The sequence below is a fragment of the Ranitomeya imitator genome, chromosome 4 (genome assembly GCF_032444005.1).
Source record: "Ranitomeya imitator isolate aRanImi1 chromosome 4, aRanImi1.pri, whole genome shotgun sequence".
Taxonomy (NCBI): domain Eukaryota; kingdom Metazoa; phylum Chordata; class Amphibia; order Anura; family Dendrobatidae; genus Ranitomeya; species Ranitomeya imitator.
The window spans coordinates 581,002,589-581,029,898 of record NC_091285.1 but is presented as its reverse complement, the minus strand read 5'-3'; the positions used below and the strand labels follow the sequence as shown (position 1 = coordinate 581,029,898).

Genomic DNA, 27,310 nt, shown 5'->3' with positions numbered 1-27,310 from the left:
GGCACAGAGAACATTTCACCGGTAGATGGAAAAATGGATTCAATGACATTTCAACAAATTCTTCACGCAAACGTAACACCATCTGTAAAAAGGCTGAAGTTGAAATGATGATGGCTTCTACAAATGGATAATGATCCTAAACATACATCAAAATCCACATTAGACTACCTCAAAAAGCACAAGATGAAGGTTTTACAATGGCCCTCACAGTCCCCTGATCTGAACACCATTGAAAATCTATGGCTAGACCTCAAAATAGCAGTGCATGCAAGACAACCCAGGAATCTCCCAGAACTGGAAGAATTTTTCAAGGAAAAATGAAAGAAAATCTCTCAAACAAGAATTGAAAGAATATTGCCTGGCTACAAAAAGTATTTACAAGCTGTGATACTTTGAAAAGCGGGTGCTACAAGGTACTAACCAAGCAGGGTGCCCAAACGTTTGCATCTGCCCATTTTCCTTTTTGTAATTTTAACCCCTTTACCCCCAAGGGTGGTTTGCACGTTATGGACCGGGCCAATTTTTACAATTCTGACCACTGTCCCTTTATGAGGTTATAACTCTGGAACGCTTCAACGGATCCCGGTGATTCTGACATTGTTTTCTCGTGACATATTGTACTTCATGATAGTGGTAACATTTCTTTGATATTACTTGCGATTATTTGTGAAAAAAACAGAAATATGGCGAAAATTTTGAAAATTTTGCAATTTTCCAACTTTGAATTTTTATGCAATTAAATCACAGAGATATGTCACACAAAATACTTAATAAGTAACATTTCCCACATGTCTACTTTACATCAGCACAATTTTGGAACCAAAATTTTTTTTTGTTAGGGAGTTATAAGGGTTAAAAGTTGACCAGCAATTTCTCATTTTTACAACACCATTTTATTTTAGGGGCCACATCTCATTTGAAGTCATTTTGAGGGGTCTGTATGATAGAAAATACCCAAGTGTGACACCATACTAAAAACTGCACCCCTCAAGGTTCTCAAAACCACATTCAAGAAGTTTATTAACCCTTCAGGTGTTTCACAGGAATTTTTGGAATGTTTAAATAAAAATTAACATTTTACTTTTTCTCACAAAAAATTTACTTCAGCTCCAATTTGTTTTATTTTGCCAAGAGTTACAGGAGAAAATGGACCCCAAACCTTGTTGTACAATTTGTCCTGAGTACACTGATACCACATAAGTGGAGGTAAACCGCTGTTTGGGTGCATGACAGAGCTTGGAAGCGAAGGAGCGCCATTTGACTTTTTAATGCAAAATTGACTGGAATTGAGATGGGACGCCATGTTGCGTTTGGAGAGCCACTGATGTGCCTAAACATTGAAACCCCCCACAAGTGACACCATTTTGGAAAGTAGACCCCCTAAGGAACTTATCTAGAGGTGTGGTGAGCACTTTGACCCACCAAGTGCTTCACAGAAGTTTATAATGCAGAACCGTAAAAATAAAAAATATTTTTTGTAAAAAAAATGATCTTTTCGCCCCCAATTTTTTATTTTCCCAATGGTAAGAGAAGAATTTGGAACCAAAAAGTTGTTGCACAATTTGTCCTGAGTACTCTGATACCCCATATGTGGGGGTAAACCACTGTTTGGGCGCCTGGGAGACCTCGGAAGGGAAGGAGTGCCGTTTGACCTTTCAATGCAAAATTGACAGGAATTGAGATGGGACGCCATGTTGCGTTTGAAGAGCCACTGATGTGCCTAAACATTGAAACCCCCCACAAGTGACACCATTTTGGAAAGTAGACCCCCTAAGGAACTTATCTAGAGGTATGGTGAGCACTTTGACCCACCAAGTGCTTCACAGAAGTTTATAATGCAGAACCGTAAAAATAAAAAATCATTTTTGTGAAAAAAAAAATGATCTTTTCGCCCCCAATTTTTTATTTTCCCAATGGTAAGAGAAGAAATTGGAACCAAAAAGTTGTTGTACAATTTGTCCTCAGTACGCTGATACCCCATATGTGGGGGTAAACCACTGTTTGGGCGCATGGGAGAGCTCGGAAGTGAAGGAGCGTCGTTTGACTTTTCAATGCAAAATTCACAGGAATTGAGATGAGACGCCATGTTGCGTTTGGAGAGCCACTGATGTGCCTAAACATTGAAACCCCCCACAAGTGACACCATTTTGGAAAGTAGACCCCCTAAGGAACTTATCTAGATGTGTTGTGAGCACTTTGACCCACCAAGAGCTTCACAGAAGTTTATAATGCAGAGCCGTAAAAATAAAACAAATTTTTTTTCCCACAAATATTATTTTTTAGCCCCCAGTTTTGTATTTTCCCGAGGGGAACAGGAGAAATTGGACCCCAAAATTTGTTGTGCAATTTGTCCTGAGTGCGCTGATACCCCATATGTGGGGGGGAACCACCGTTTGGGCGTATGGGAAGGCTCGGAAGGGAAGGAGCGCCATTTGAAATACAGACTTAGATGGAATGGTCTGCAGGCGTCACATTGCGTTTGCAGGGCCCCTAATGTACCTAAACAATAGAAACCCACCACAAGTGACCCCATATTGGAAACTAGACCCCCCAAGGAACTTATCTAGATGTTTTGTGAGAACTTTGAGCCCCCAAGTGTTTCACTACAGTTTCTAACGCAGAGCCATGAAAATAAAAAGAAAAATTCCCCCCAAAATTATTTTTTAGCCCCCAGTTTTGTATTTTCTCGAGGGTAACAGGAGAAATTGGACCCCAAAAGTTGTTGTGCAATTTGTCCTGAGTGCGCTGATGCCCCATATGTGGAGGGGAACCACCGTTTGGGCGCATGGGAGGGCTCGGAAGGGAAGGAGCGCCATTTGGAATGCAGACTTAGATGGAATGGTCTGCAGGCGTCACATTGCGTTTGCAGAGCCCCTGATGTACCTAAACAGTAGAAACCCCCAACAAGTGACCCCATATTGGAAACTAGACCCCCCATGAACTTATCTAGATGTGTTGTGAGAACTTTGAGCCCACACGTATTTCACTACAGTTTATTACGCAGAGCTGTGAAAATTAAAAAAATCTTTTTTTTCCCACAAAACTTATCTTTTAGCCCCCAGTTTTGTATTTTCCCAAGGGTAACAGGAGAACTTGGATCCTAAAAGTTGTTGTCCTATTTGTCCTGAGTACGCTGATACCCCATATATTGGGGTAAACTCCTGTTTGGGCACACGGGAGAGCTCGGAAGGGAAGGAGCACTGTTTTACTTTTTCAACGCAGAATTGGCTGGAATTGAGATCGGACGCCATGTTGCGTTTGGAGAGCCCCTGATGTGTCTAAACAGTGGAAACCCCCCAATTATAACTGAAACCCTAATCCAAACACACCCCTAACTCTAATTCCAATGGTAACCCTAACCACACCTCTAACCCTGACACACCCCTAACCCTAATCCCAACCCTATTCCCATCCGCAAATGTAATCCAAACCCTAACCCTAACTGTAGCCTTAACCCTAACTGTAGCCTTAACCCTAACTGTAGCCTTAACCCTAACTGTAGCCTTAACCCTAGCCCTAACCATAACCCTAGCCCTAACCCTAGCCCTAGCCCTAACCCTAGCCCTAACCCTAGCCCTAACCCTAGCCCTAACCCTAACTCTAGCCCTAACCCTAACCCTAGCCCTAACCCTAGCCCTAACCCTAGCCCTAACCCTAACCCTAGCCCTAACCTCAGCCCTAACCCTAGCCTTAACCCTAGCCCTAACCCTAGCCCTAGCCCTAACCCTAGCCCTAGCCCTAACCCTAATGGGAAAATGGAAATAAATACATTTTTTAAATTTTTTTTACTTTTCCCCAACTAAGGGGGTAATGAAGGGGGGTTTGATTTACTTTTATAGCAGGTTTTTTATGAAACCAGAACACATGAGCTGTGCGCACAGTGAACAAGCCCGTAGAGACATGTTCACACCACCACGAGACTTGAAAACACAAAAAAGCACAGTAAAACCAAAAACACACTGTTGCAAAAAAATCACAGTGGACAGCAAGTGCTAGTAAAAAGATGGAAAAAACAGGGTATTTGGTTGATACGTTTTTTGCAAAAAATGTATATTAAGCCGCTCTACCAAACGTCAAGGTATACCCATATCAGAGCAGTCCTAACTAATGTATGTAATCCCTATCTGATGTATTTAAAACCTGGTCATATGTACAGGGTGGAGCGCGGTAATTTGCTTTTTTGCACTGCATGCTGTGGCGGCACTGTTGGTCGAAGAGAGGGGAGAGTGGGTGTGGCTTACAGTGGCTGATGGGAGATTTGTATTCCTCTGCCTTTCAGTTGCCATCATGCAGTGGACACGTGAGGAGAGGTCATTTTGTGTTGAAGCGTATTTTTCAAATGCCCACTCGATCATTGCAGTGCAGCGTGCTTTTCGTTTACAATTCGCTGTTCCTCCACGCGGACGTGTTCCTGGACGGCAATCAATTGTAAATTGGGTGAATGCATTCAGAACAGCAGGGAATGTGTCATGTGTACGAAGGGGACCTGAGAGAAGGATTACAACACCACAAAACATCGAGAGAGTTAGAGCAGCAGTACTGCAATCTCCGAAACGCTCTGCTCGGAAGCAATCATTTGCTCTTGGCATTTCAAGACGTTCTCTCCACCGGATTCTTCATGATGAACTGAATTTTCACCCGTATAAAATGTGCGTGGTCCAACATTTGTCAGCATGGGACTATTTGACACGACCGTCCCAACACCTTGGAAGACCTAAGGAACAATATTGAAGCTGAAATTGGCAGAATACCAGTGGACATGCTTGTTAGAGTTCATGAAAACTTCAGAAAATGTATGCAGCAGTGTGTGGATAGCGAAGGTCGACATTTGCCAGATACACTATTTAAAACCATGTAATTTAAAAATTCCATTACTGTTCAGTATAATTAAAATATAAAATAAATTTTTCTAATGATCATAATTTTTTTATTTAATTCCCAAATCAGCAAATTACCGCGCTCCACCCTGTACAATACCTGTATGAGCAGGATTCAGAAAAGGAATGTCCATGTGGACACGCTGGACAGAACGGCTCCTGTGCGCACATTTTATAGCAGGTTTTTTAGCGGATTTTTATGATTGGCAGCCGTCACTCACTGAAAGACGCTTTCTATTGCAAAAAATATTTTTTGCGTTACCACATTTTGAGAGCTATAATTTTTCCATATTTGAGTCCACAGAGTCATGTGAGGTCTTGTTTTTTGTGGGACGAGTTGACGTTTTTATTGGTAACACTTTCGGGCACGTGACATTTTTTGATCGCCTTTTATTCCGATTTTTGTGAGGCAGAATTACCAAAAACCAGCTATTCATGAATTTCTTTTGGGGGAGGCGTTTATACCGTTCCGCGTTTGGTAAAATTGATAAAGCCGTTTTATTCTTCGGGTCAGTACGATTACAGCGACACCTCATTTATATCATTTTTTTATGTTTTGGCGCTTTTATACGATAAAAACTATTTTATAGAAAAAATAATTATTTTTGCATCGCTTTATTCTGAGGACTATAACTTTTTATTTTTTTGCTGATGTTGCTGTATGGCAGCTCATTTTTTGCGGGACAAGATGACGCTTTCAGCGGTACCCTGGTTATTTATATCTGTCTTTTTGATCGCGTGTTATTCCACTTTTTGTTCGGCGGTATGATAATAAAGCGTTTTTTGCCTCGTTTTTTTTTTTTTTTTTCTTACGGTGTTTACTGAAGGGGTTAACTAGTGGGCCAGTTTTATAGGTCGGGTCGTTACGGACGCGGCGATACTAAATATGTGTACTTTTATTGGTTTTTTTTTTTATTTAGATAAAGAAATGTATTTATGGGAATAATATTTTTTTTTTTTCATTATTTATGATTTTTTTTTTTTTTTTTACACACTTGTAAAAAATTTTTTTTTAACTTTTTTACTTTGTCCCAGGGGGGGACAATACAGATCGGTGATCTGCCAGTTTGCACAGCACTCTGACAGATCACCGATCTGTCTGAGAGCAGTGCAGCGTTACCAAGTGCCTGCTCTGAGCAGGCACTTGGTAAGCCACCTCCCTCCCTGCAGGACCCGGATCCGCGGCCATATTGGATCCGGGACTTGATGCAGGGAGGGAGGTGGGAGACCCCCGGAGCAACGCGATCACATCGCGTTGCTGCGGGGGGCTCAGGGAAGCCCGCAGGGAGCCCCCTCCCTGCGCGATGCTTCCCTGCACCGCCGGCACATCGCGATCATGTTTGATCGCGGTGTGCCGGGGGTTAATGTGTCGGGGGCGGTCAGTGACCGCTCCTGGCACATAGTGCCGGATGTCAGCTGCGATAAGCAGCTGACACCCGGCCGCGATCGGCCGCACTCCCCCCGTGAGCACGGCCGATTGGCTATGACGTACTATTCCGTCCTTGGGAAGTAAAGCCCACCCCACATGGACGGAATAGTACGTCTAATGGCAGAAAGGGGTTAAAAAAAGTAAAAGATCAAAATTATTATTTTTTGCCTAAAATAGAAAGGAAATGTGTCATCTTTAATGTTAGGCCTTTTAGAAATCATTTAAACTTTAACTTCTTAACTGTTCTCAATAACAGTAATTTTGACCAGGGGTGCCTGAACTTTTACATGCCGCTGTATGTCCCAAGGTTTGGTATTCATACGTTTTGAAGTATTTAAATGTATGTTAGCAGAACTTAAAAAAAAAACAAATGGAATGGAGTATAACTGCAAGATCAGATTACCCAGTTTGTTTGTAGTCTTTTTTAGGCACAAAATATTCAATGATGACTATTTATTAAGTTTCACATTCGTTTTATTTTTTTTTTTAAATGTCTGAATCAAATAAAAAAAATATATTTTCAATGGCAGCCAGCGCTGACAGGCAGAATGTGACAAATTTTCGTTCTTCCCACATTCCTTGAAATATAATTCTTTCACTAGCAACGCAACAAATAAAAACACATGATGCTGTATTTCTCGGATTCATACCTTAAGAATGAGGTCTGTGTGGTGGTTTGGTTGTCTCTAAGGTCTCTGTGGTAACTCAGAGGTTTCTCAGGTCTCTGTGGAGGTCTCAGAAGTCTGTGTCTCTGGTAACTGGAGGTCTCTCAGGCAGGGTGACGCTGTTCAACGTCTCGGAGAGAAAGGACAACATGCGCTTGGGAATGAGCCTAGTCACAAATCCTAAAGATAATAGCTTTGCGGTAATGTCATGTTATAATTTGTGTCTGCTCAGTACTAATGCTTTTAGCTGTATGCCAGACTTATATAATTCATTACTGTATGCCATATCAGCCTCTCTACTATGGTATGATGTATCGATGCTGTACCCGTAGATGACCCTTGCATGTGACCAATATGCCATGCTGGTTGTAGCCTCTCTTGCCTTAGTGGTGCATTCAGAAGCTTTTGTGGGAAATATTCCCTTTTATAATTCAGCTTTGCATTATTAAAACATTATCATTTTCTAAATATTTATGCACAATATTCTTTGCATGGACAGTCAAAGTTTTGATCTATTTTATGTTGCAGGCTTGCAGCCCACTCTGGTCCCATGAATGTGGAAGTTCCTATTATACCACCGGGATGTGTTATAGGGTCGGTGCCAATTTCCGTTTCTCCAGGATTGTGGCTCCTGCTGTTCAAAGTAAGTTCAAACTCAATCAATTTGTTGGTTCAGATAACAAGTAAAAGTTGTGGCATCTACTCATTAGGTTTACTTAAAGGGAACCTGTCACCAAGTTTTTGCTACCCCATCTGGGAGCAGCATAATGTAGGAGCAAAGACGGCTATTCCAGTGATGTATCACTTACTGGTTTCTATAGGTTAGATAAAGTCTCGATCTTCCTTACTGTAGATCTAGCAGTTTTCTAAATGCTGAGCTCCAAAAAACACTGCCTACACCACTAATAGGTTTCTGTGTACACTGTGCATAGGCAGAAAACTGCCAATCATTGGTGGGGGCAGCATTAGACTACATGGCAGCAGGTTTACTAATTCACTAGTGAAGAACCCGGCCTGTAAAATAGTGATGTCATCAAAATTACATCAAGCAGCCAAGCAAGTGAAACATCACTGTTATCAAGGTCTCTGTCTATCAACATTATACTGCTTTTAGATTAGTCTGGCATATTGACAGATTCACTTTAAACGGGGGTGCCCACTAACCTAATTTTAAGACAGAAAAGTTGCTTAAAAAGCTGAATGTAATAATTGCTTACCTTACTGATCCCCCAAGAATCCTTTCCCTCAGTCTTCCATCAGACTCTATGCTTCCTATTCCAGCCATGACATGAGAAAACTGACTTTAATGGTAACCTGTCAACACCAATGAGGTCACCGCTGCAGCCAGTGATTGGTTGCAGCAGTCACATGTCTGTATCAACGTATCAAAGCTGAAGATGAGAAAACTGGGAAACAAAAGAGCATAATAGGGTCTTATCTGAGGATAACGGAGTGTAGGAAAAGGGAATCCACTCACCAGGTAAGCAACGTCTGATAGGCACGTAATATCAGCTGCTGCAAGGCACCGGTCACAGAGAAATCAAGAGCGATATGGATCGGGATGGAGGCGTCAATCAATGTGCTGCTGATGAAGACTCGATATGGAATAAAACTTGAGGAAGTTTAATGTACAGGTTTACAGTGTCCACGCATTTCGAGGCAACACACGACCTCTTCATCAGGACAAAAACCTTTAGAATATTTAAAGTCTCACTGCACAGCTCTTTGTCACCTGTGTGTGCAGGGAGTTTGTGCCCATTTATTCTCAGAATCTGTGAGGTCTATAACTTTAAAAGATGGGAAAATGTTTAATATTTATTGTATGAAACTTTTTTTTTTCATACACTGGTCTAGATTAGAGATGAGCGAGTATACTCGTTGCTCGGGTTTTCCCGAATACGCTTGGGTGATCTCCGAGTATTTGTAAGTGTTTGGAGATTTGGTTTTTCTCACTTCAGCTCAATGACTTACAGCTACTAGCCAGGCTGAGTACATGTGGAGGTTGCCTGGTTGCTAGGGAATCCCCACGTGTGTTCAGCCTGTCTAGCAGCCATAAATCATTCAGCTGGGGTGACGAAAAATAAATCTCCGAACACTTACAAATACTCGGAGATTACCTGAGCAACGAGTACACTCGTTCATCACTAGTCTAGATGCCATGCAGGTCTAAAACTTTTTGTTATGGTTCTTCTTCAGAATGTCCAACCTTCATGGATATTGTCATTGTTCTGGACGGATCCAACAGCATCTACCCATGGGAAGAAGTGCAAGGCTTCCTGATCAGCATCCTACAGAAATTCTACATTGCTCCTGGGCAAATACAGGTATATAAATGACAATAAAGTAAAGACTTCTGTGCATCAAAGCCACGTTTAGCCTAACACTCCCTGTGTTTGTGACAGGTTGGTGTGCTTCAGTATGGGGAAAAGGTCGTTCATGAATTTTACCTAAAAGACCATCGGTCGGTGAACGCAGTGGTAGAGGCTGCAAAACGTATTGAGCAAAGAGGAGGGGAAGAGACACGAACAGCGCTGGGCATTGAGAAAGCCTGGTGAGGGGACACAAACTTGTGTACATTTATTTTTTTAAACTGAGAGATTGATGCTCGCCCCAGAAATGAAATTGTATTGGTGCATATGATCTTTCATAGTACTGAAGCCTTCCAACATGGTGGAAGAAGGGGAGCCAAAAAAGTTATGATCGTCATTACAGATGGAGAATCTCACGACAGCCCAGATCTGAAGAGAGTGATAGAAAGAAGTGAAAGAGACAACATAACACGTTACGCAGTGGCAGTAAGTTTTTCTCTATTCTATATAAAAGTCTATCCAAAGGGGTTATGTCAAACAGCGCCTCTCTTTTGCAAGGATAGTGTCTGGTGTTGTATCTACAATCCATTTACCTGATTGAGACTGAGTTGCAATACCAATATTGGATAGAATATAATATATTTTTTTAATCTCTAGGTTTTGGGATATTATAATAGGAGAAAAATTAATCCTGAAGCTTTTCTTAATGAGATCAAGTTCATTGCCAGTGATCCTGATGACAAGCATTTCTTTAATGTCACAGATGAAGCTGCCTTGAAGGACATTGTGGATGCCCTTGGTGAAAGAATATTCAGTCTAGAAGGAGGTATTCTTCATTATACATAATCAAATCTCTTTTTTGTGTGATACATGTATATTTCATATATCTATACCAGAGGCCCAGTTGTAGAGCTGTACACAGTATTGTTTAGGGGTTTTTGCCCCTCATTACCACAGAGCTTATTAATTGGGTGGCTGAATGAGATGCCTTAAAAGGGTTGTCCTCTACCTGTCACCTGGTCAAAAGTACCTGGCTTTTGCTCTTATTTTATTCCCACTGCTCCCCTGAGTATTCAGGCTTCAGAGATATTTACATTTTTATCTAGTACTAATTTTTAATTTGCTCACATGAATATCTGAGGGTGTGCTATTAGGATTCTCTGAATTATTATCTTGTGAGCAATATTCCCTTGATGAAGAACATAAAAATTGCCACTAAAGAAAAAGGCACATATCTCTGCAACTGTATTGGTGACTTGAAGAAACACAAAAATCGGAATGGTCAGGGAAGCAGCAGGAATAAAATAAGAGGAAAAACTGGTCACTTCTGACTTAGTGCCTGGTCCTCCTTAAATATTATATTCCCTAATGTAAAATCAAATCAGTCTATACTGACCTCTGGTGCCGGACATCATACACTGTGCGCAGAATTTTTAGACAAGTTGTATTTTAGAGGATTATTTTAATTATTGATCAACAACTATGTTCTCAATCAACCCAAAAGACTTATAAATATCAAAGCTTAATATTTTTAGAAGTTGGAGTGGGTTTTTATTTAAGATTTGGCTATCTTAGGAGGATATCTGTTTGTGCAGGTAACTATTACTGTGCAGAATTATTAGGCAACTTAATAAAAAACAAATATATTCCCATCTCACTTGTTTATTTTCACCAGGTAAACGAATATAACTTCACAAAATTTAGAAATAAACATTTCTGACATGCAAAAACAAAAACCCCAAAAATGAGTGACCAATATAGCCACCTTTCTTTACGATGACACTCAGCAGCCTCCATCCATAGATTCTGTCAGTTGCTTGATCTGTTTACGACCAACATTACGTGCAGTAGCCACCACAGCCTCCCAGACACTGTTCGGAGAGGTGGACTGTTTTCCCTCCCTGTAGATCTCACATTTTATGAGGGACCACAGGTTCTCTATGGGGTTCAGATCAGGTGAACAAAGGGGCCATGTCGTTATTTTTCCTTCTTTGAGACCTTTACTGGCCAGCCACGCTGTGGAGTAGTTGGAGGCATGTGATGGAGCATTGTCCTGCATGAAAATCATGTTTTTCTTCCTGTAGCACTGCTTGAAGAAATTGTCTTCCAGAAACTGGCAGTAGGTCTGGGAGTTGAGCTTCACTCCATCCTCAACCCGAAAAGGTCTCACAAGTTCATCTTTGATACCAGCCCATACCAGTACCCCACCTCCACCTTGCTGGCGTATGAGTCAGAGTGGAGCTCTCTGCCCTTTACTGATCCAGCCTCTGGCCCATCATGAGTCACTCTCATTTCATCAGTCCATAAAACCTGTGAAAAGTCAGTATTCAGATATTTCTTGGCCCAGTCTTGACATTTTATCTTATCTTTCTTGTTCAAAGGTGGTCGTTTTTCAGCCTTTCTTACCTTGGTCATGTCCCTGAGTATCGCACACCTTGTGCTTTTTGTTACTCCAGTAACGTTGCAGCTCTGAAATATGGCAAAACTGGTGGCAAATGGCATCTTGGCAGCTTCACGCTTGATTTTCCTCAATTCATGGGCAGTTATTTTGCCCCTTTTTTCCCCTAACACGCTTCTTGCGACCCTGTTGACTATTTGCCATGAAACGCTTGATTGTTCGGGGATCATGTAACAAAAGTTTGGCAATTTCAAGACTGCTGCATCCCTTTGCAAGACATCTCACAATTTTGGACTTTTCAGAGCCCGACAAATCTCTCTTCTGACTCATACAATTATTAGGTTCTGTAGAACGACATAGATCTGGGGATTTATTATGATGGAATATAGGCTGAACTGGATGGACAAATGTCTTTTTTCGGCCTTACTAACTATGTTACTATGTTTACCAAGGGTAACAGGAGAAATTGGACCACAAAGGTTGTTGTCCAATTTGTCCTGATTACGCTGATACCCCATACGTGGGGGTAAACCACTGTTTTGGCGCACAGCTGATTTCGGAAGGAAAGGAGCACCATTTTACTTTTTCAACGCAGAATTGGCTGGAATTGAGATGAGACACCATGTCATGTTTGGAGAGATCTTGATGTGTCTAAACAGTGGAAACCCCCAATTCTAACTCCAACCCTAACCCCAACACACCCCTAACCCTAATCCCAACCCTAACAATAACCCTAAACGCACCCCTAACCTGAACACACCCCTAACCCTAATCCCAACCCTAACCCTAATCCCAACTGTAAACGTAATCCAAACCCTAACCCTAACTTTAGCCTCAACCTTAACCCTAACCCTAATAGGAAAATGGAAATAAATACTTTTTTAAATTTTGTTATTTTTCCATAACTAAGGGGTTGATAAAGGGGGGTTTGATTTACTATTTATTGCATGTTTTTATGGCAGGTTTCTATATTTGGCAGTTGTCACACACTAAAAGACGCCTTTTATTGCCAAAAATAGTTTTTGCATCACCACATTTTGAGAGCTATAATTTTTCCATATTTTGGCCCAGAGTCATGTGAGGTCTTGTTTTTTGCGGGAAGAGATGACATTTTTATTGGTACCATTTTCGGGCATATGACAGTTTTTGATCGCTTTTTATTCCGATTTTTGTGATTCAGAATGAACAAAAAACAGCAATTCATGAATTTCTTTTTTTTTTTTGGGGGGGGGGGGAGGGGGGGCATTTATACCGCTCAGCGTGTGGTAAAGTTGATAAATCAATTTTATTCTTCGGGTCAGTATGATGACAGCGCTACCTCATTTGTGTCATTTTTTATGTTTTGACGCTTTTATACAGTAAAAACTATTTTAAATAAAAAATAATTATGATTGCATCGCTTTATTCTAAGAGCTATAACTTTGTTATTTTTTTGCTGATGGAGCTGTATGGTAGCTTGTTTTGTGCAGGACACCAGCGGTACCACTTTTATTTATATCTGTCTTTTTGATCACGTGTTATTCCACTTTTTGTTCGGCGGTATGATGATAAAGCATTGTTTTTTTGCCTTTTTTTGATGGTGTTAACTAAAGAGGTTAACTAGTGGGATAGTTTTATAGGTCGAGTCGTTACGGAAGTGGCGATACTAAATATGTGCACTTTTATTGTTTAGGATTTTATTTAAATATTTATTTAGTGATATAATAAATGTTGAGGTTTTTATTATTATTTTTTTTTTATTATTTTTTAAAATATTTTTACAATTATTTAAAAAAAAATTAAATTCATTCTAACTTTTAGACTGTGTCCCACTATGGGACACTCATTTTGTGCAGGCTGATCGCTTATATGGCCTGCAGATCTGCCTGCTATAGAAGCTGTCAGCGCTGCAGCTTCTGTACACTGACTTGAGAGACTTCCTGGTCATCACTGCACATGACAGGAAGTCTCTCAGCTCTGGTTACCTGGAGGATGTCATGACGACATCGGGTTACCATGGGAGCGATCGGGACTCTGCATCATGCTGTCAGCCCCTCTGACATCTCATGTTTAATCGCAGTGTTCCAGAGGTTAAAGTGCCGTGAGCGGTCCATGACTGCCCCAGGCACTTAGTGCTGGGTGTCAGCTGTGAGAATCAGCTGACAACCGGCCGCGATTAGCCGCACTCCCCCGCACTATTCTGTCCATGGGAATTAAGTTCCAGGTCACATGGACGGAATAGTACGTCCAATGCCAGAAAGGGGTTAAAGGGGTTTCCCCATGAACAAAGTTAATTTTAAAGTTGATTTCAATCAATAGATCTTGGAATGATAATAATTATGTGTTTAAAAAAAATGTTCCTGTGCTGAGACAATCTTATAAATGTGCCCCTGCTGTGTACTGTGTAATGACCATGTCTGACCGTACAGGAAGATGGTCGGTTTCACATTAGCATTTTGAGGAGCTGTGGAGGGCTGCGGACTTCCTCCGTGAAGCCCCGCCCTCCGCTGCAATTCCACCGCTAGCTCCGCCTACTTCTGCATGCGGCCTGCATGCGGCCTGCGTACCTATCTTTAACATTAGGTACGCAGATCGTGCGGCTATATGCAGATGCTTCCGAATGCGTCATTTTGACAATGCGGTGACCAGCGTAGGACGCAGCTGGTAGCAATTTCTTTTTTTCACCACATCGTCAAAACGATGCATGTGGAAGCATCCGCATACAGCCGCACGCCCTGCATACCTAATGTTAAAGATAGGTACGCAGGCCGCATGCAGGCCGCATGCAGAAGTAGGCGGAGCTAGCGGTGGAGGTGCTGCCAAGGGCGGGGCTTCACAGAGGAAGTTCGCAGCCCTCCGCAGCTCCTCAAAATGCTAATGTGAAACTAGCCTAACAAAGATTTTATTTTGAAATAATTATTTATGAGTCCATGCTTTAATGTCTGTATATTTTTAGCTTCCTCCCCTGCCAAGGAGCTGTGGTATGATCAGACCATGTTCCTGTACGGTCAGAAACAACCATTACACAGTACACAGCAGGGGCACATTTATGAGATTATCTCAGCACGGGAACATTTTAGTTAAACACATCCAACTGTGGAAGTTATTATTATTCCAAGATATATTGATTAAAATGTACTTTTATTCAGGGGTAAACCCCTTTAACCCCTTAATTCCATATAACGTACTATTCCGTCAAGGTGACCTGGGACTTAATTCCCAGTGACGGGATAGTACGTCATATGTGATCGGCCGCGCTCACGGGGAGAGCGCGACCGATCACGGCCGGGTGTCAGCTGACTATCGCAGCTGACATCCGGCACTATGCCGCTCCCGGCACATTAACATTATAGGGTCATTAACCCCTTTTTGCCATTGGACGGAATAGTACGTCCGATGACAGTACCCCCGGCGGTGAGCCGGCATTAATGCCGAGACATGTCAGCTGTTTTGAACAGCTGACATGTGCCCACAATAGGTGCGATTGGAATCGCAATCCACCCGCACATATTAACTAGTTGAATTCCGCTGTAAAACTCTGGCATTAGCATTTAACTCCTTAATCCCACTGGATGTACTATCCCGTCAAGGTGACCTGGGACTTAATTCCCAGCGACGGGATAGTACGTCCAGCGCGATCAGCTGCGCTCACAGGGAGGGGAGCGCGGTCGCAACATGATCAACATGACCAAACATGATCGCAGTGTGCCTGCGTGCTTCCCTGAGAACCCAGGAGCAACGCGATGTGATCGCGTTGCTGCGAGGGTCTCTTACCACTCCTCCCTGCAGCAGGCCCGGATCCAAAATGGCCGCGGCATCCGGGTCCTGCAGGGAGGGAGGTAGCTTACCAAGTGCCTGCTCAGAGCAGGCGCTTGGTAAGCCTGCAGTGCTGTAAGTAAGATCGCTGATCTGACAGAGTGCTGTGCAAACTGTCAGATCAGCGATCTGTGATGTACCCCCTGGGACAAAGTAAAAGAGTAAAAAAAAAAATTCCACATGTGTAAAAAAAAAAAAAAAAAATCCTAAATAAAGAAAAAAAAAACCTATTATTCCCATAAATACATTTATTTATCTAAATAAAAAAACAAGCAATAAAAGTACACATATTTAGTATTGCCGCGTCCGTAACGACCCAACCTATAAAACTGTCCCACTAGTTAAACCCTTCAGTAAACACCGTAAGAAAAAAAAAACGAGGCAAAAAACAACGCTTTATTATCATACCGCCAAACAAAAAGTGGAATAACACGCAATCAAAAAGACAGATATAAATAACCATGGTACCACAGAAAACGTCATCTTGTCCCGCAATAAATGAGCCACAATACAGCATCATCAGCAAAAAAATAAAAAAGTTATAGTCCTGAGAATAAAGCGATGCCAAAATAATTATTTTTTCTATAAAATAGTTTTTATCGTATAAAAGCGCCAAAACATTAAAAAATTATATAAATGAGATATCGCTGTAATCGTACTGACCCGAAGAATAAAACTGCTTTATCCATTTTTACCAAATGCGGAACAGTATAAACGCCTCCCCCAAAAGAAATTCATGAATAGCTGGTTTTTGGTCATTCAGCCTCACAAAAAACGGAATAAAAAGCGATCAAAAACTGTCACGTGTCAGAAAATGTTACCAATAAAACCATCAACTCGTTCCGCAAAAAACAAGACCTCACATGACTCTGTGGACCAAAATATGGAAAAATTCTAGGTCTCAAAATGTGGAGACGCAAAAACTTTTTTGCTATAAAAAGCGTCTTTTAGTGTGTGACAGCTGTCAATTGTTAGGGCTAGCGGAACGCACCGAGAAAATAGAGATGTTGATTATAAATGGTGCGTTCGCAGCCCGGGGTCCACCGTGCAGGAGGAACCTGCTGCTAGCGAATGGCGGCACTGTTTGGCGGTATAGACTAGCTCTGTTACTCCACAGAGTAGCCGTGAAGGGGAAGCACTGCGCCCTGTTAGCCTCACAGGAGCACAAGCTTACTGCCAAGCTGATAGCAGTCAGTGGTTATGCAACATGCAATCTCCTCACCGGAGAAGCTGGTATTCTAGGGGCTTATTTCAGCTGGGTCCCTGAACACACTCATGCATAACCACACTGGCGCAAAGCACATATATGAATTGACACTAGCGCATGGCCATTCGGCCATGCGAGCCTTATATAGCTGCAGCAAGTAAAAGACCTTCCTAGAAGGACCAATGAGAGACTGCCATACCTGAGCATGTGACCCTAAATCTCCACTGAGAGATCTTGCCCTGGGCATGCTCAGTGTGCAAAGCAGGACTTAGTCCTAGCACTTAAAGGACCTTCCTGAAAGGACCAATGGACTTAGCTGCAGTATCTGACCATGTGACCCTCGATCTCCACTGAGAGATCTTACTCAGGGCATGCTCAGAACGAGAAAAGCAGGACTTAGTCCCAGAAGCGTCTGCTCGCCGCTGCCCAGCACTGACTTCAATGGCAGAAGCCGGAGAAGCAGCAGTAACTCTTTGTACAGAGTGGGACTGAGCAAGACGCTGGGACCGACGTCTCCACTGAGCAGGCTCCACTGCGGCAGGAGAAGAATGGGAGACCGCAGCGGAGATTCCCCGAGATTCTCCCTGTGCAGAGGTGGGAACTCGACCCCTAACACCAATCATAAAAATCTGCTATAAAAAACACTATAAAAGTAAATCAAACCCCCCTTCATCACCCTCTTAGTTAGGGAAAAATAATAAAATTTAAAAAAATGTATTTATTTCCATTTTCCCGTTAGGGCTAGGGTAAGGGTTAGGGTTAAGGCTAGGGTTAGGGTTAGGGCTAGGGTTAGGGCTAGGGTTCGGGCTAGGGTTAGGGCTAGGGTTAGGGTTGGGGCTAGGGTTGGAGCTAAAGTCAGGGTTAGGGTTGGGGCTAAAGTTAGGGTTAGGGTTGGGGCTAAAGTTAGGGTTGGGGCTAAAGTTAGGGTTAGGGTTTGGGCTAAAGTTAGGGTTAGGGATGGGGCTAAAGTTAGGGTTTGGATTACATTTACGGTTGGGATTAGGGTTTGGATTAGAGTTAGGGGTGTGTCAGGGTTAGGGGTGTGGTTGGATTAGGGTTAGGGGTATGTATGCATAAGGGTTTCAGTTAGAATTGGGGGTTTCCACTGTTTAGGCACATCAGGGGCTCTCCAAACGCGACATGGCGTCCGATCTCAATTCCAGCCAGTTCTGCATTGAAAAAGTAAAACAGTGCTCCTTCCCTTCCGAGCTCTACCGTGCACCCAAATAGGGGTTTACCCCAACATATGGGGTATCAGCATACTCGGGACAAATTGGACAGCATCTTTTGGGGTCCAAGTTCTCTTGTTAACCTTGGGAAAATAAAAATTTGGGGGGCTAAAAATCATTTTTTATTTTCACGGCTCTGTGTTGTAAACTGTAGTGAAACACTTGGGGGTTCAAAGTTCTCACAGCACATCTAGATAAGTTCTTTGGGAGATTTAGTTTCCAATATGGGTTCACTTGTGGGGGGTTTCTACTGTTTGGGTACATCAGGGGCTCTGCAAATGCAACGTGACGCCTGCAGACCAATCCATGTAAGTCTGCATTCCAAATGGCGCTCCTTCCCTTCTGAGCTCTGCCATGCGCCCAAACAGTGGTTCCCCCCACATTTGGGGTATCAGCGTACTCAGGACAAATTGTACAACATCTTTTGGGGTCCAATTTATCCTGTTACCCTTGGGAAAGTACAAAACTGGGGGCTAAAAAATCATTTTTGTGAAAAAAAAAATTTTTTTATTTTCACAGCTCTGCGTTATAAACTGTAGTGAAACACTTGGGGGTTCAAAGCTCTCAAAACACATCTAGATAAGTTCCTTAGGGGGTCTACTTTCCAAAATGGTGTCACTTGTGAGGGGTTTTAATGTTTAGGCACATCAGGGGCTCTCCAAACACGACATGATGTCCCATCTCAATTCCAGTCAATTTTGCATTGAAAAGTCAAACGGCGCTCCTTCCCTTCCGAGTTCTGCCATGCGCCCAAAGTCGTTTACCCCCACATATCGGCTATCAGCGTACTCAGGACAAATTGGACAACTACTTCTGGGGTCCAATTTCTTCTCTTACCCTTGGGAAAAAAATTGGGGGCGAAAAGATCATTTTTGTGGAAAAATATGATTTTTTATTTTTACGGCTCTGCATTCTAAACTTCAGTGAAGCTCTTGTTGGGTCAAAGTGCTCACCACACATCTAGATAAGTTCCTTAAGGGGTCTACTTTCCAATATGGTGTCACTTGTGGGGGGTTTCAATGTTTAGGCACATCAGGGGCTCTCCAAACGCAACATGGCGTCCCATCTTAATTCCAGTCAATTTTGCATTGAAAAGTCAAATGGCGCTCCTTCCCTTCCGAGCTCTGCTATGCGCCCAAACAGTGGTTTACCCCCACATATGGGGTATTGGCATACTCAGAACAAATTGCACAACAACTTTTGTGGTCTAATTTCTTCTCTTACCCTTGGAAAAATAAAAAATTGGGGGCGAAAGGTCATTTTTGTGAAAAAATATGATTTTTTATTTTTACCGCTCTGCATTATAAACTTCTGTGAAGCACTGGTTGGGTGAAAGTGCTCACCACACATCTAGATAAGTTCCTTAAGGGGTCTACTTTCCAAAATGGTGTCACTTGTGGGGGGTTTCAATGTTTAGGCACATCAGGGGCTCTCCAAATGCAACATGGCATCCCATCTTAATTCCAGTCAATTTTGCATTGGAAAGTCAAATGGCGCTCCTTCCCTTCCGAGCTCTGCCATGCGCCCAAACAGTGGTTTACACCCACATATGGGGTATTAGCGTATTCAGGACAAATTGCACAACAACTTTTGGGGTCCAATTTTTTCTCTTACCCTTGGGAAAATAAAAAATTGGGGGCGAAAGATCATTTTTGTGAAAAAATATGATTTTTTATTTTTACGGCTCTGAATTAAAAACTTCTGTGAAGCACTTGGTGGGTCAAAGTGCTCACCACACATCTAGATAAGTTCCTTAGGGGGTCTACTTTCCAAAATGGTGTCACTTGTGGGAGGTTTCAATATTTAGGCACATCAGGGGCTCTCCAAACGCAACATGGCGTCCCATCTCAATTCCAGTCAATTTTGCGTTGAAAAGTCAAATGGCGCTCCTTCCCTTCCGAGCTCTGCCATGCTCCCAAACAGTAGTTTACCCCCACATATGGGGTATCAGCGTACTCAGGACAAATTGTACATCAACTTTTAAGGTCCATTTTCTCCTGTTACCCTTGGTAAAATAAAACAAATTGGAGGTGAAGTAAATTTTTTGTGAAAAAAAGTTAAATGTTCATTTTTATTTAAACATTCCAAAAATTCCAGTAAAACACCTGAAGGGTTAATAAACTTCTTGAATGTGGTTTTGAGCACCTTGAGGGGTGCAGTTTTTAGAATGGTGTCACAGATGGTTATTTTCTATCATATAGACCCCTCAAAATGACTTCAAATGTGATGTGGTCCATAAAAAATATTGGTGTTGTAAAAATGAGAAATTGCTTGTCAACTTTTAACCCTTATAACTCCCTAACAAAAAAAATTTTGGTTCCAAAATTGTGCTGTTGTAAAGTAGACATGTGGGAAATGTTACTTATTAATTATTTTGTGTGACATATCTCTGTGATTTAAGGGCATAAAAATTCAAAGTTGGAAAATTGCAAAATTTTCCAAATTTTCGCCAAATTTCCGTTTTTTAAAAAAATAAACGCACGTTATATAGAAGAAATTTTACCACTATCATGAAGTACAATATATCACGAGAAAACAATGTCAGAATCGCCAAGATCCGTTGAAGCGTTCCAGAGTTATAACCTCATAAAGGGACAGTGGTCAGAATTGTAAAAATTGGCCCGGTCATAAACGTGCAAACCACCCTCGGGGCTTAAGGGGTTAAGGGCCGCTGATTGGCTGTAGGGCTTATGTGGCATAACAATGTCATGAAAGACTGGTGAACTGGCACTGACATTGCTAGAATGGCACCAGTGTGGGAGGTAAGTAAAGGATTTCTTTTTTACATTGGGGAATGTATTTAAAGGGCCACTGTCACCCCCCTCCAGCCGTTATAAACTAAAAGAGCCACCTTGTGCAGCAGTAATGCTGCATTCTAACAAGGTGGCTCTTTTAGTTTTTTTTTTTTTACCATTCAATTTTTATTGAGAAAACAGAGTACAATTAAAATGCAACAAGGAAAGGAAAAAGGGGGAGGAAGGGGGAGGGGAAGAGGCAGACATAAATGTAAATATCCACGATCAAGAATGAAACAAAAAAAAAAATTACAATACATGGGCGCATACATAGCTATGATATCAAACAATTGAGTCAGCTGGCAGAAGAAGGGGGATGGTGGTCAGGCGAGGAAATAAAGGGTGAGGAGACCCAAGGGTCCCACCACGTAAGGACCTTATTCTTTTTTGCAAGACAGTCCACAGTAATCGACTCATAACTAAAGTGCAGATTAATTTTGGATATCAATTCAGGTCTGGAGGGAATATTAGAAGATTTCCAATGCTTTGCAATACATTGTCGGGCCGCCACAAGAATATTAGAAATAATGGGTTGAAGGGAAGATGGGAAGTCCAAGAGAGATATACCCAATACTGCTAGAGGGCCAGTTAGGTTGATAGGAAGATGGGTCACCTCTGAAAGAATCGCTTCAACCTGACGCCAAAATATTTGCACACTAGGGCAACTCCACCATACATGAGCCAGCGAACCAGAAACACCACAATTTTTCCAGCATAATTGGGAAGAGGAGGGATAAAATTTAGCTAATTTAACAGGAGTGAAGTACCATAGGAGCTGAATTTTTTTGCTTTGTTCGAGGTGACCAAGACACGAAGAGAATTTGGAAGGATGCAGCATAGCCATGCTCCAATCCTCCGGGGAAGCCTCGAAAGCAAGGGCACCCTCCCAAGTGGACATAAATGGGAGTCTCTCAGAGAAATCATGGGAGAGGAGGGATTTATAAATGATGGAAATGCCATGATCAATCCACGTGTTTGGTCTGAAAAATCTGTGGATTGGGGTCTCCATACCCAGGGGGGACACGGCCACACCGAAGGAGTTACAATGTTTAAGGAGGCTACGAATTTGGAAATACTGAAAAAAAGCCCTAGGAGGCAAGTTATAGCGAGCAGTGAGGTCCGCAAATGATCTCAGGCCCGACTCATTATAGAGATCATTCACTCGGTGTATTCCGCAGTCCCCCCAGGCAGAGAGAGACAAACCATCTATTGCGTATTCTAATGATTGAATAGAGACGTAGTCAAATATAAAAGGGAGGTAAGTAGGGCAGAGACTTGTCCAGACCTTAGTGGCGGAGCAAATTGTTTTAAGAGGGGAGCTCCGACTGGGCGGCTGGAGCAAACAGATCTCCAGCAAAAGTTTGAGGGAACCCCTAGGGGCAAAGCACGACTCAATATGGAACCACTGGAGGGAGGAGTTCCCCTCCCACCAAATCTTAAGGGGGTCTAGGAGAGCAGCTTTGTGGTAAAGGTGGATATTAGGGGCACCAAGACCTCCCCTGGCATATGGGAGAGACATTAGAGAGCGTTTTATTCTATGTGGCTTGTTATTCCAAATAAAACAGTCAATAATTGCTTGAAAAGCAGAGAGGTACTTAGAGGGGATAGCGAAGGGGAGGCATCTAAAAAGATATATAAGTTTAGGGAGAATTAACATCTTAGACGTTTGTATCCTAGCCATCCAGGATAGATGAGAGCAGGCAAGCTGGTCAATTTCTTTTTTAATTTCGTGGAGGGTTGAATCACAGTTAAGGCGAACAATGTTTTTAATATGGGTAATTTGAATACCTAGATAAGTGAATCCGAGCGGAGACCATATAAAAGGGTAAATATTTTGGATTTGAAGTTGGAGAGAGGAAGAGATAAATAGGGGAAAAATTGTGGACTTGGACAGATTTAGCTTATAATAGGAGGCTTCAGCAAATTGGGTAAGAATGGAAGACACTGCAGATAGTGACTGTAGAGGAGTAGAGCAAGACAACACCACATCGTCGGCGTAGAGGCCAATTTTGTGTTCCTGACTTCCCACCATTACCCCCCTAATGTCAGGGCATTGCCTCACCGCAGCCGCCAGGGGCTCCACGACTAAAGCAAAGATGATGGGGGAGAGGGGGCAACCCTGCCGGGTCCCATTTGAAATAGAAAATATACGGGATTTAAAGCCGGCTGAGCGAACTGAGGCACAAGGATTGGAATACAATGCCATAATAGCTGAAAAAATCTGGCCAGTAAGACCAAATTTGTGCAATGTAGATGCTATATAACCCCAGTGCACCCGATCGAACGCCTTTTCCGCGTCGAGAGACAGGAACACACTGGGGAGGCTCCGCCTCTCCACCACATCCAGCAGGTCGATCAAGCGTCTCGTACCATCTCTAGTTTGCCTACCCGGGACAAACCCAACCTGGTCCGAATGAACCAAGGATGGGAGCACCGACAGTAACCTATTGGCCCAGACCTTAGCATATATTTTTACATCGCAATTTAAAAGGGCGATGGGACGAAAATTGCCAGGAGAGGTCATAGGTTTCCCAGGTTTAGGAAGTGTCGAAATACAAGCCTCCAGACCCTCTCTCTCAATAGTACCCATAGAGCGCCAGTAGTTAAATAAACGAATGAGAAAAGGAGAGAGGATAGTGAGAAAATGAGAGTAGTATGAGAAGGAAAAGCCATCTGGACCCGGGGCAGAGCGTTTTTTGGCCTCTTTGATTATTTGGGAGATTTCAATTGCTTCTATAGGGCCGTTAAGGAGCGACAACTTCTCCGGATTAACAGTGGGGAGATTCGCTTTATTCAAAAAAGCGTTAATTGAGTCCTGAGAAGGTTGAGGAGTATTTACGTCAGAATCTAGGTTATATAATGAGGAGTAGTATGAGGCAAATTCTTCAGCAATATGGATTGGGTTGTAAATCCGAGAACCATCTGACTTCAGAAGATAAGCAATTTTGGTTTGGGCTTCTTTTTTTTTTAACGCGTTTAGCTAGTAAGGCGCCTGCCCTGTCACCCATGGAGTAGAATTTGGCTTTCGATTTCCTAAGCGAATTTTCTGCTCTATGGAGGAGGAGCTGGCGAAGGCGCAGGCGTGCATCAGAAAGATTGGAAAATAATTGAGAGGAGGGGCAGGCTTTGTGGCAAGACTCCAGCCGGGCCACTTCAGCCAAGGCAGATTGAAGATTTAAGTTATACTTGCGTTTAGCTGTCGCAGCCATCTTAATGAAAAGGCCACGAGCCACTGCCTTGTGAGCGAACCAGAGGGAGTCCTCACGCACATCCGCCGAGTCATTAAAGGCAAAGAATTCCTGCAAAGAGTTTTCAATTAGTGTAAAGTTCGCTTGCTCAGAGAGAAGGTGGTCATTAAGGCGCCAGTGTGAAGGGGGTCTGATTGCAAGAGGGTCTTCTAGGGAGACTGACACAGGAGCATGATCAGACCAAGTGATGTTACCTATATTTGCAGACATGCAGTGAGGGAGAGCGACATCATCTACTAAAATATAATCAATTCTACTGTAAGAACCATGACGAGGGGACCAAAATGTGTAGTCTCCCTCATTACAATGGAGATATCTCCAGATTTCGTGTAAATTGTAGGAGCTAATCAGCTGGGCCGCATCACCCCTGGCCACGGCCGACGATGAACAGTCCAGATTCTTGGATACTGGAATGTTGAAGTCTCCGGCAACTAATTTATGACCATGCTGATAATTACCTAAGATTTGAAATAAATTATTTAGAAATTTAACCTGACCAAAATTTGGGCCATACACAGAGGCAATGGTGTAAGGGGTATTGTTGATTAAACATAAAATTATAATGTATCTGCCCGCGGGGTCGGCTGTAGAACTAATTAGCTGGAAACAGTTAGCCTTGCTAAAAAAAATTGCCACCCCAGCCTTTTTGGTCTTCCCATTCGCAAAAAATTGGTGGGGGTATAGATTCGAATACATTCTTATATTGTCCCGTTCTAGTAAATGAGTCTCCTGTAAGCATATAATATCGTGTATGGATTTAGCGAGCTGACGCCAGACAATCGATCTCTTACCAGGGGAGTTGAGGCCGTTAACATTAATAGAATATAAAGAAACACTCATTGTAATATGTTACACAATTTGCTGAAGAAGATACGCAAACCCATTACCCACAAAAAAAGCATAAACATGTCGTGGGATACCTCGCAAACTCCATCTGCGACGAGGGGGGGGGGGGGAAGAGGGAAAGGAGGGGGGAGAGGGAGGGAAGGAGGAGAAGGGAAAAACAAACATACAAAATCCAAACATTTAAACAAGGGAACATCCAGGGAAATCCTGAGTCCGAGGTGAAAATAGAAAACAGTTCACCAATGGGGCAATATGCTGAGCGGAGTCCTGCCAGGAACCAGCCTCAGCAAAAAACTCAGCAAGCAAAAAGAAGAGAAAAAAAAAAAAAAAGAGAACTAGAACTGAGTGGGAAAAAGGAAAAAATAAATTCTTCCAGCCAGGAAATGGTTAAAATAGACACTTCAGGCGACCTTCCAGTCAGGGGTAATACGGCGTCTCCGGGGACCAGATCCTCCAGGTTTGGTGGAAGCAGAGGCAGGAGTGGGCGCAGGAGGGTCAAAACCCCATTGGGACAGGGTCTTGGCTGCTTGCGACGGGGATAGGCACGTGGTAAATGAACCGTCTTTACGAATGCAAAGTTTGGTGGGGAAACCCTAGCGGTATAATATACCCTTTTCCCTCAGGATTGAGGTGTATGGTGCAAAAGCCCTGCGGAGGGTTAGAGTTCCTGGAGACAGATCAGGGAAAACTGCAATGGTAGCAAATTGTTCAGGTAGCGACGGCTTCGATCTTAGTGCTTGCAGAAATTCCTCCTTCATAACAAAAAAATGGATGCGAGCTAGTACATCTCTGGGTACCGCAGGGTCAAGGCCTGAGGGTTTAGGGATCCGATGAATACGGTCGATCACAACGTCATCTTTGGAATAAAGTGGGAGAATAGATATGATAAAGTCTTGTAGAAAGGCTCTGAGATCATCAGCCCCAATTGATTCAGCAATGCCTCTTAGTTTCACATTATTTCTCCTGGATCTGTCTTCCAAATCCAGGGTTTTAGCATGAGTTTTGGTAACAAGCAGCTGCAGGTTATCATGAGCTTCCCACAAATCATTGTGAGAAGCTACCAGTTCAGACATTTTATTTTCAAGATGATCCGTGCGGCCTCCCAGCTCCTCCACCTCCCCCCTGAGCTCTGCCATCATGGAACGCATATCCTCCTGCAGGGAGGTACGGAGGTCACCAAGCATGTCTCTGAGCAGCGTTGCTGTAACTGGAGCCTCTGAGAGATCAGCCGCTGCTGTGCTTGAGGCAGAAGACTGAGAGCCTCGGCGTGCAGCTCTGGAGGATCTAGGAGAAAGCGGCGCCATCTTGGGCCTCTGAGGCTGCTGAGGGGTGGCTGCAAAGAAGTCCACAATGCGCCTGGAAGGGTCCCCTGCGCCGGCTTTAGATTTCCCCATACACTCACCGAACGGTAAGGAGCAGGAGTGGGGAGTTCTGGAGGAGAAAGCACCGTCTGTGCACTGCTGTGTGCCGCTTTATGAGTCCTGGGAATGGAGCTCCCACACTATGCAACCTGCACCATCAGAAGTCAGGCCACGCCCCCCGCTCTTTTAGTTTTTGTTTCTGTTATTCCCACAATAAATGTATTTATAATTCTGCTGAAATACATGTCTTTCTCCATGGAGGCGAGACTGAAGCCTCCTCTTAGAAGCGCCCAACTGCCGTCAGTCATCTCTTGTGTAGATTTTCGCCGCCCCCTCAGCGCTGTTATTGTGTGAATTCCGGCGCCTGCGCTCTGCTCTTCTGCCTTGCGCAGGCGCATAGCGCATTATCCGTCCGAGCGCTGGTGCCGGGTTCCTTTCTGCGCCTGTTCGGTCAGTGCGGCCAGCCTGTTACTGAATCCCCACCCCGCACTGTGTTATGCAGTATGCACAGTGCGGGTCTGGTATTCCTGGGCATGCGCACTGCGCTTGTCAGACGCTCCACAGGTCCCCCGCCTTCCAGCGTTGTTCTGTGCGGCTGTTCCAAACGCCGGCAAGGATACCTGTATATTCCGGCAATGCTGAAAGGTGGGGGACCTGGGGAGCGTCTGAGAAGTGCAGTGCACATGCCCAGGAATCCCAGCCCCGCACTGTGCATACTGCATAACACAGTGCGGGGCGGGGATTCAGTAACAGGCTGGCCGCACTGCCCGCACAGGCGCAGAACGGAACCCGGCACCAGCGCTAGGACGGCAAATGCTCTATGTGCCTGTGCAAGGCAGAAGAGCAGAGCGCAGGCGCCGGAATTCACACAATAACAGTGCTGAGGGGGCGGTGAAAATCTACACAAGAGATGACTGACGGCAGTTGGACGCTTCTAAGAGGAGGCTTCAGACCCGCCTCCATGGACAAAGGTAGGTATTTCAGCAGAATTATAAATACATTTATTGTGGGAATAACAGAAACAAAAACTAAAAGAGCCACCTTGTTAGAATGCAGCATTACTGCTGCACAAGGTGGCTCTTTTAGTTTATAACGGCTGGAGGGGGGTGACAGTGGCCCTTTAAGAAAGAGATGTCCCAGTAGCGGTCAAC

The 27,310-nt window shown here is 43.3% G+C and overlaps 1 protein-coding gene across 1 annotated transcript in view; it reads left to right on the top strand.

Annotated features, from left to right (window-relative positions):
- The window catches only part of ITGA11 (integrin subunit alpha 11), a 276,560-nt gene that overhangs the window by 117,057 nt on the left and 132,193 nt on the right, over positions 1 to 27,310 (top strand). The window contains exons 4-9 of the mRNA XM_069766420.1: positions 7,080 to 7,171; positions 7,500 to 7,614; positions 9,168 to 9,295; positions 9,374 to 9,522; positions 9,622 to 9,766; positions 9,938 to 10,106. Of these exons, the coding sequence (XP_069622521.1) occupies positions 7,080 to 7,171; positions 7,500 to 7,614; positions 9,168 to 9,295; positions 9,374 to 9,522; positions 9,622 to 9,766; positions 9,938 to 10,106 (798 nt within the window). The remainder of the gene's footprint in view (positions 1 to 7,079; positions 7,172 to 7,499; positions 7,615 to 9,167; positions 9,296 to 9,373; positions 9,523 to 9,621; positions 9,767 to 9,937; positions 10,107 to 27,310) is intronic.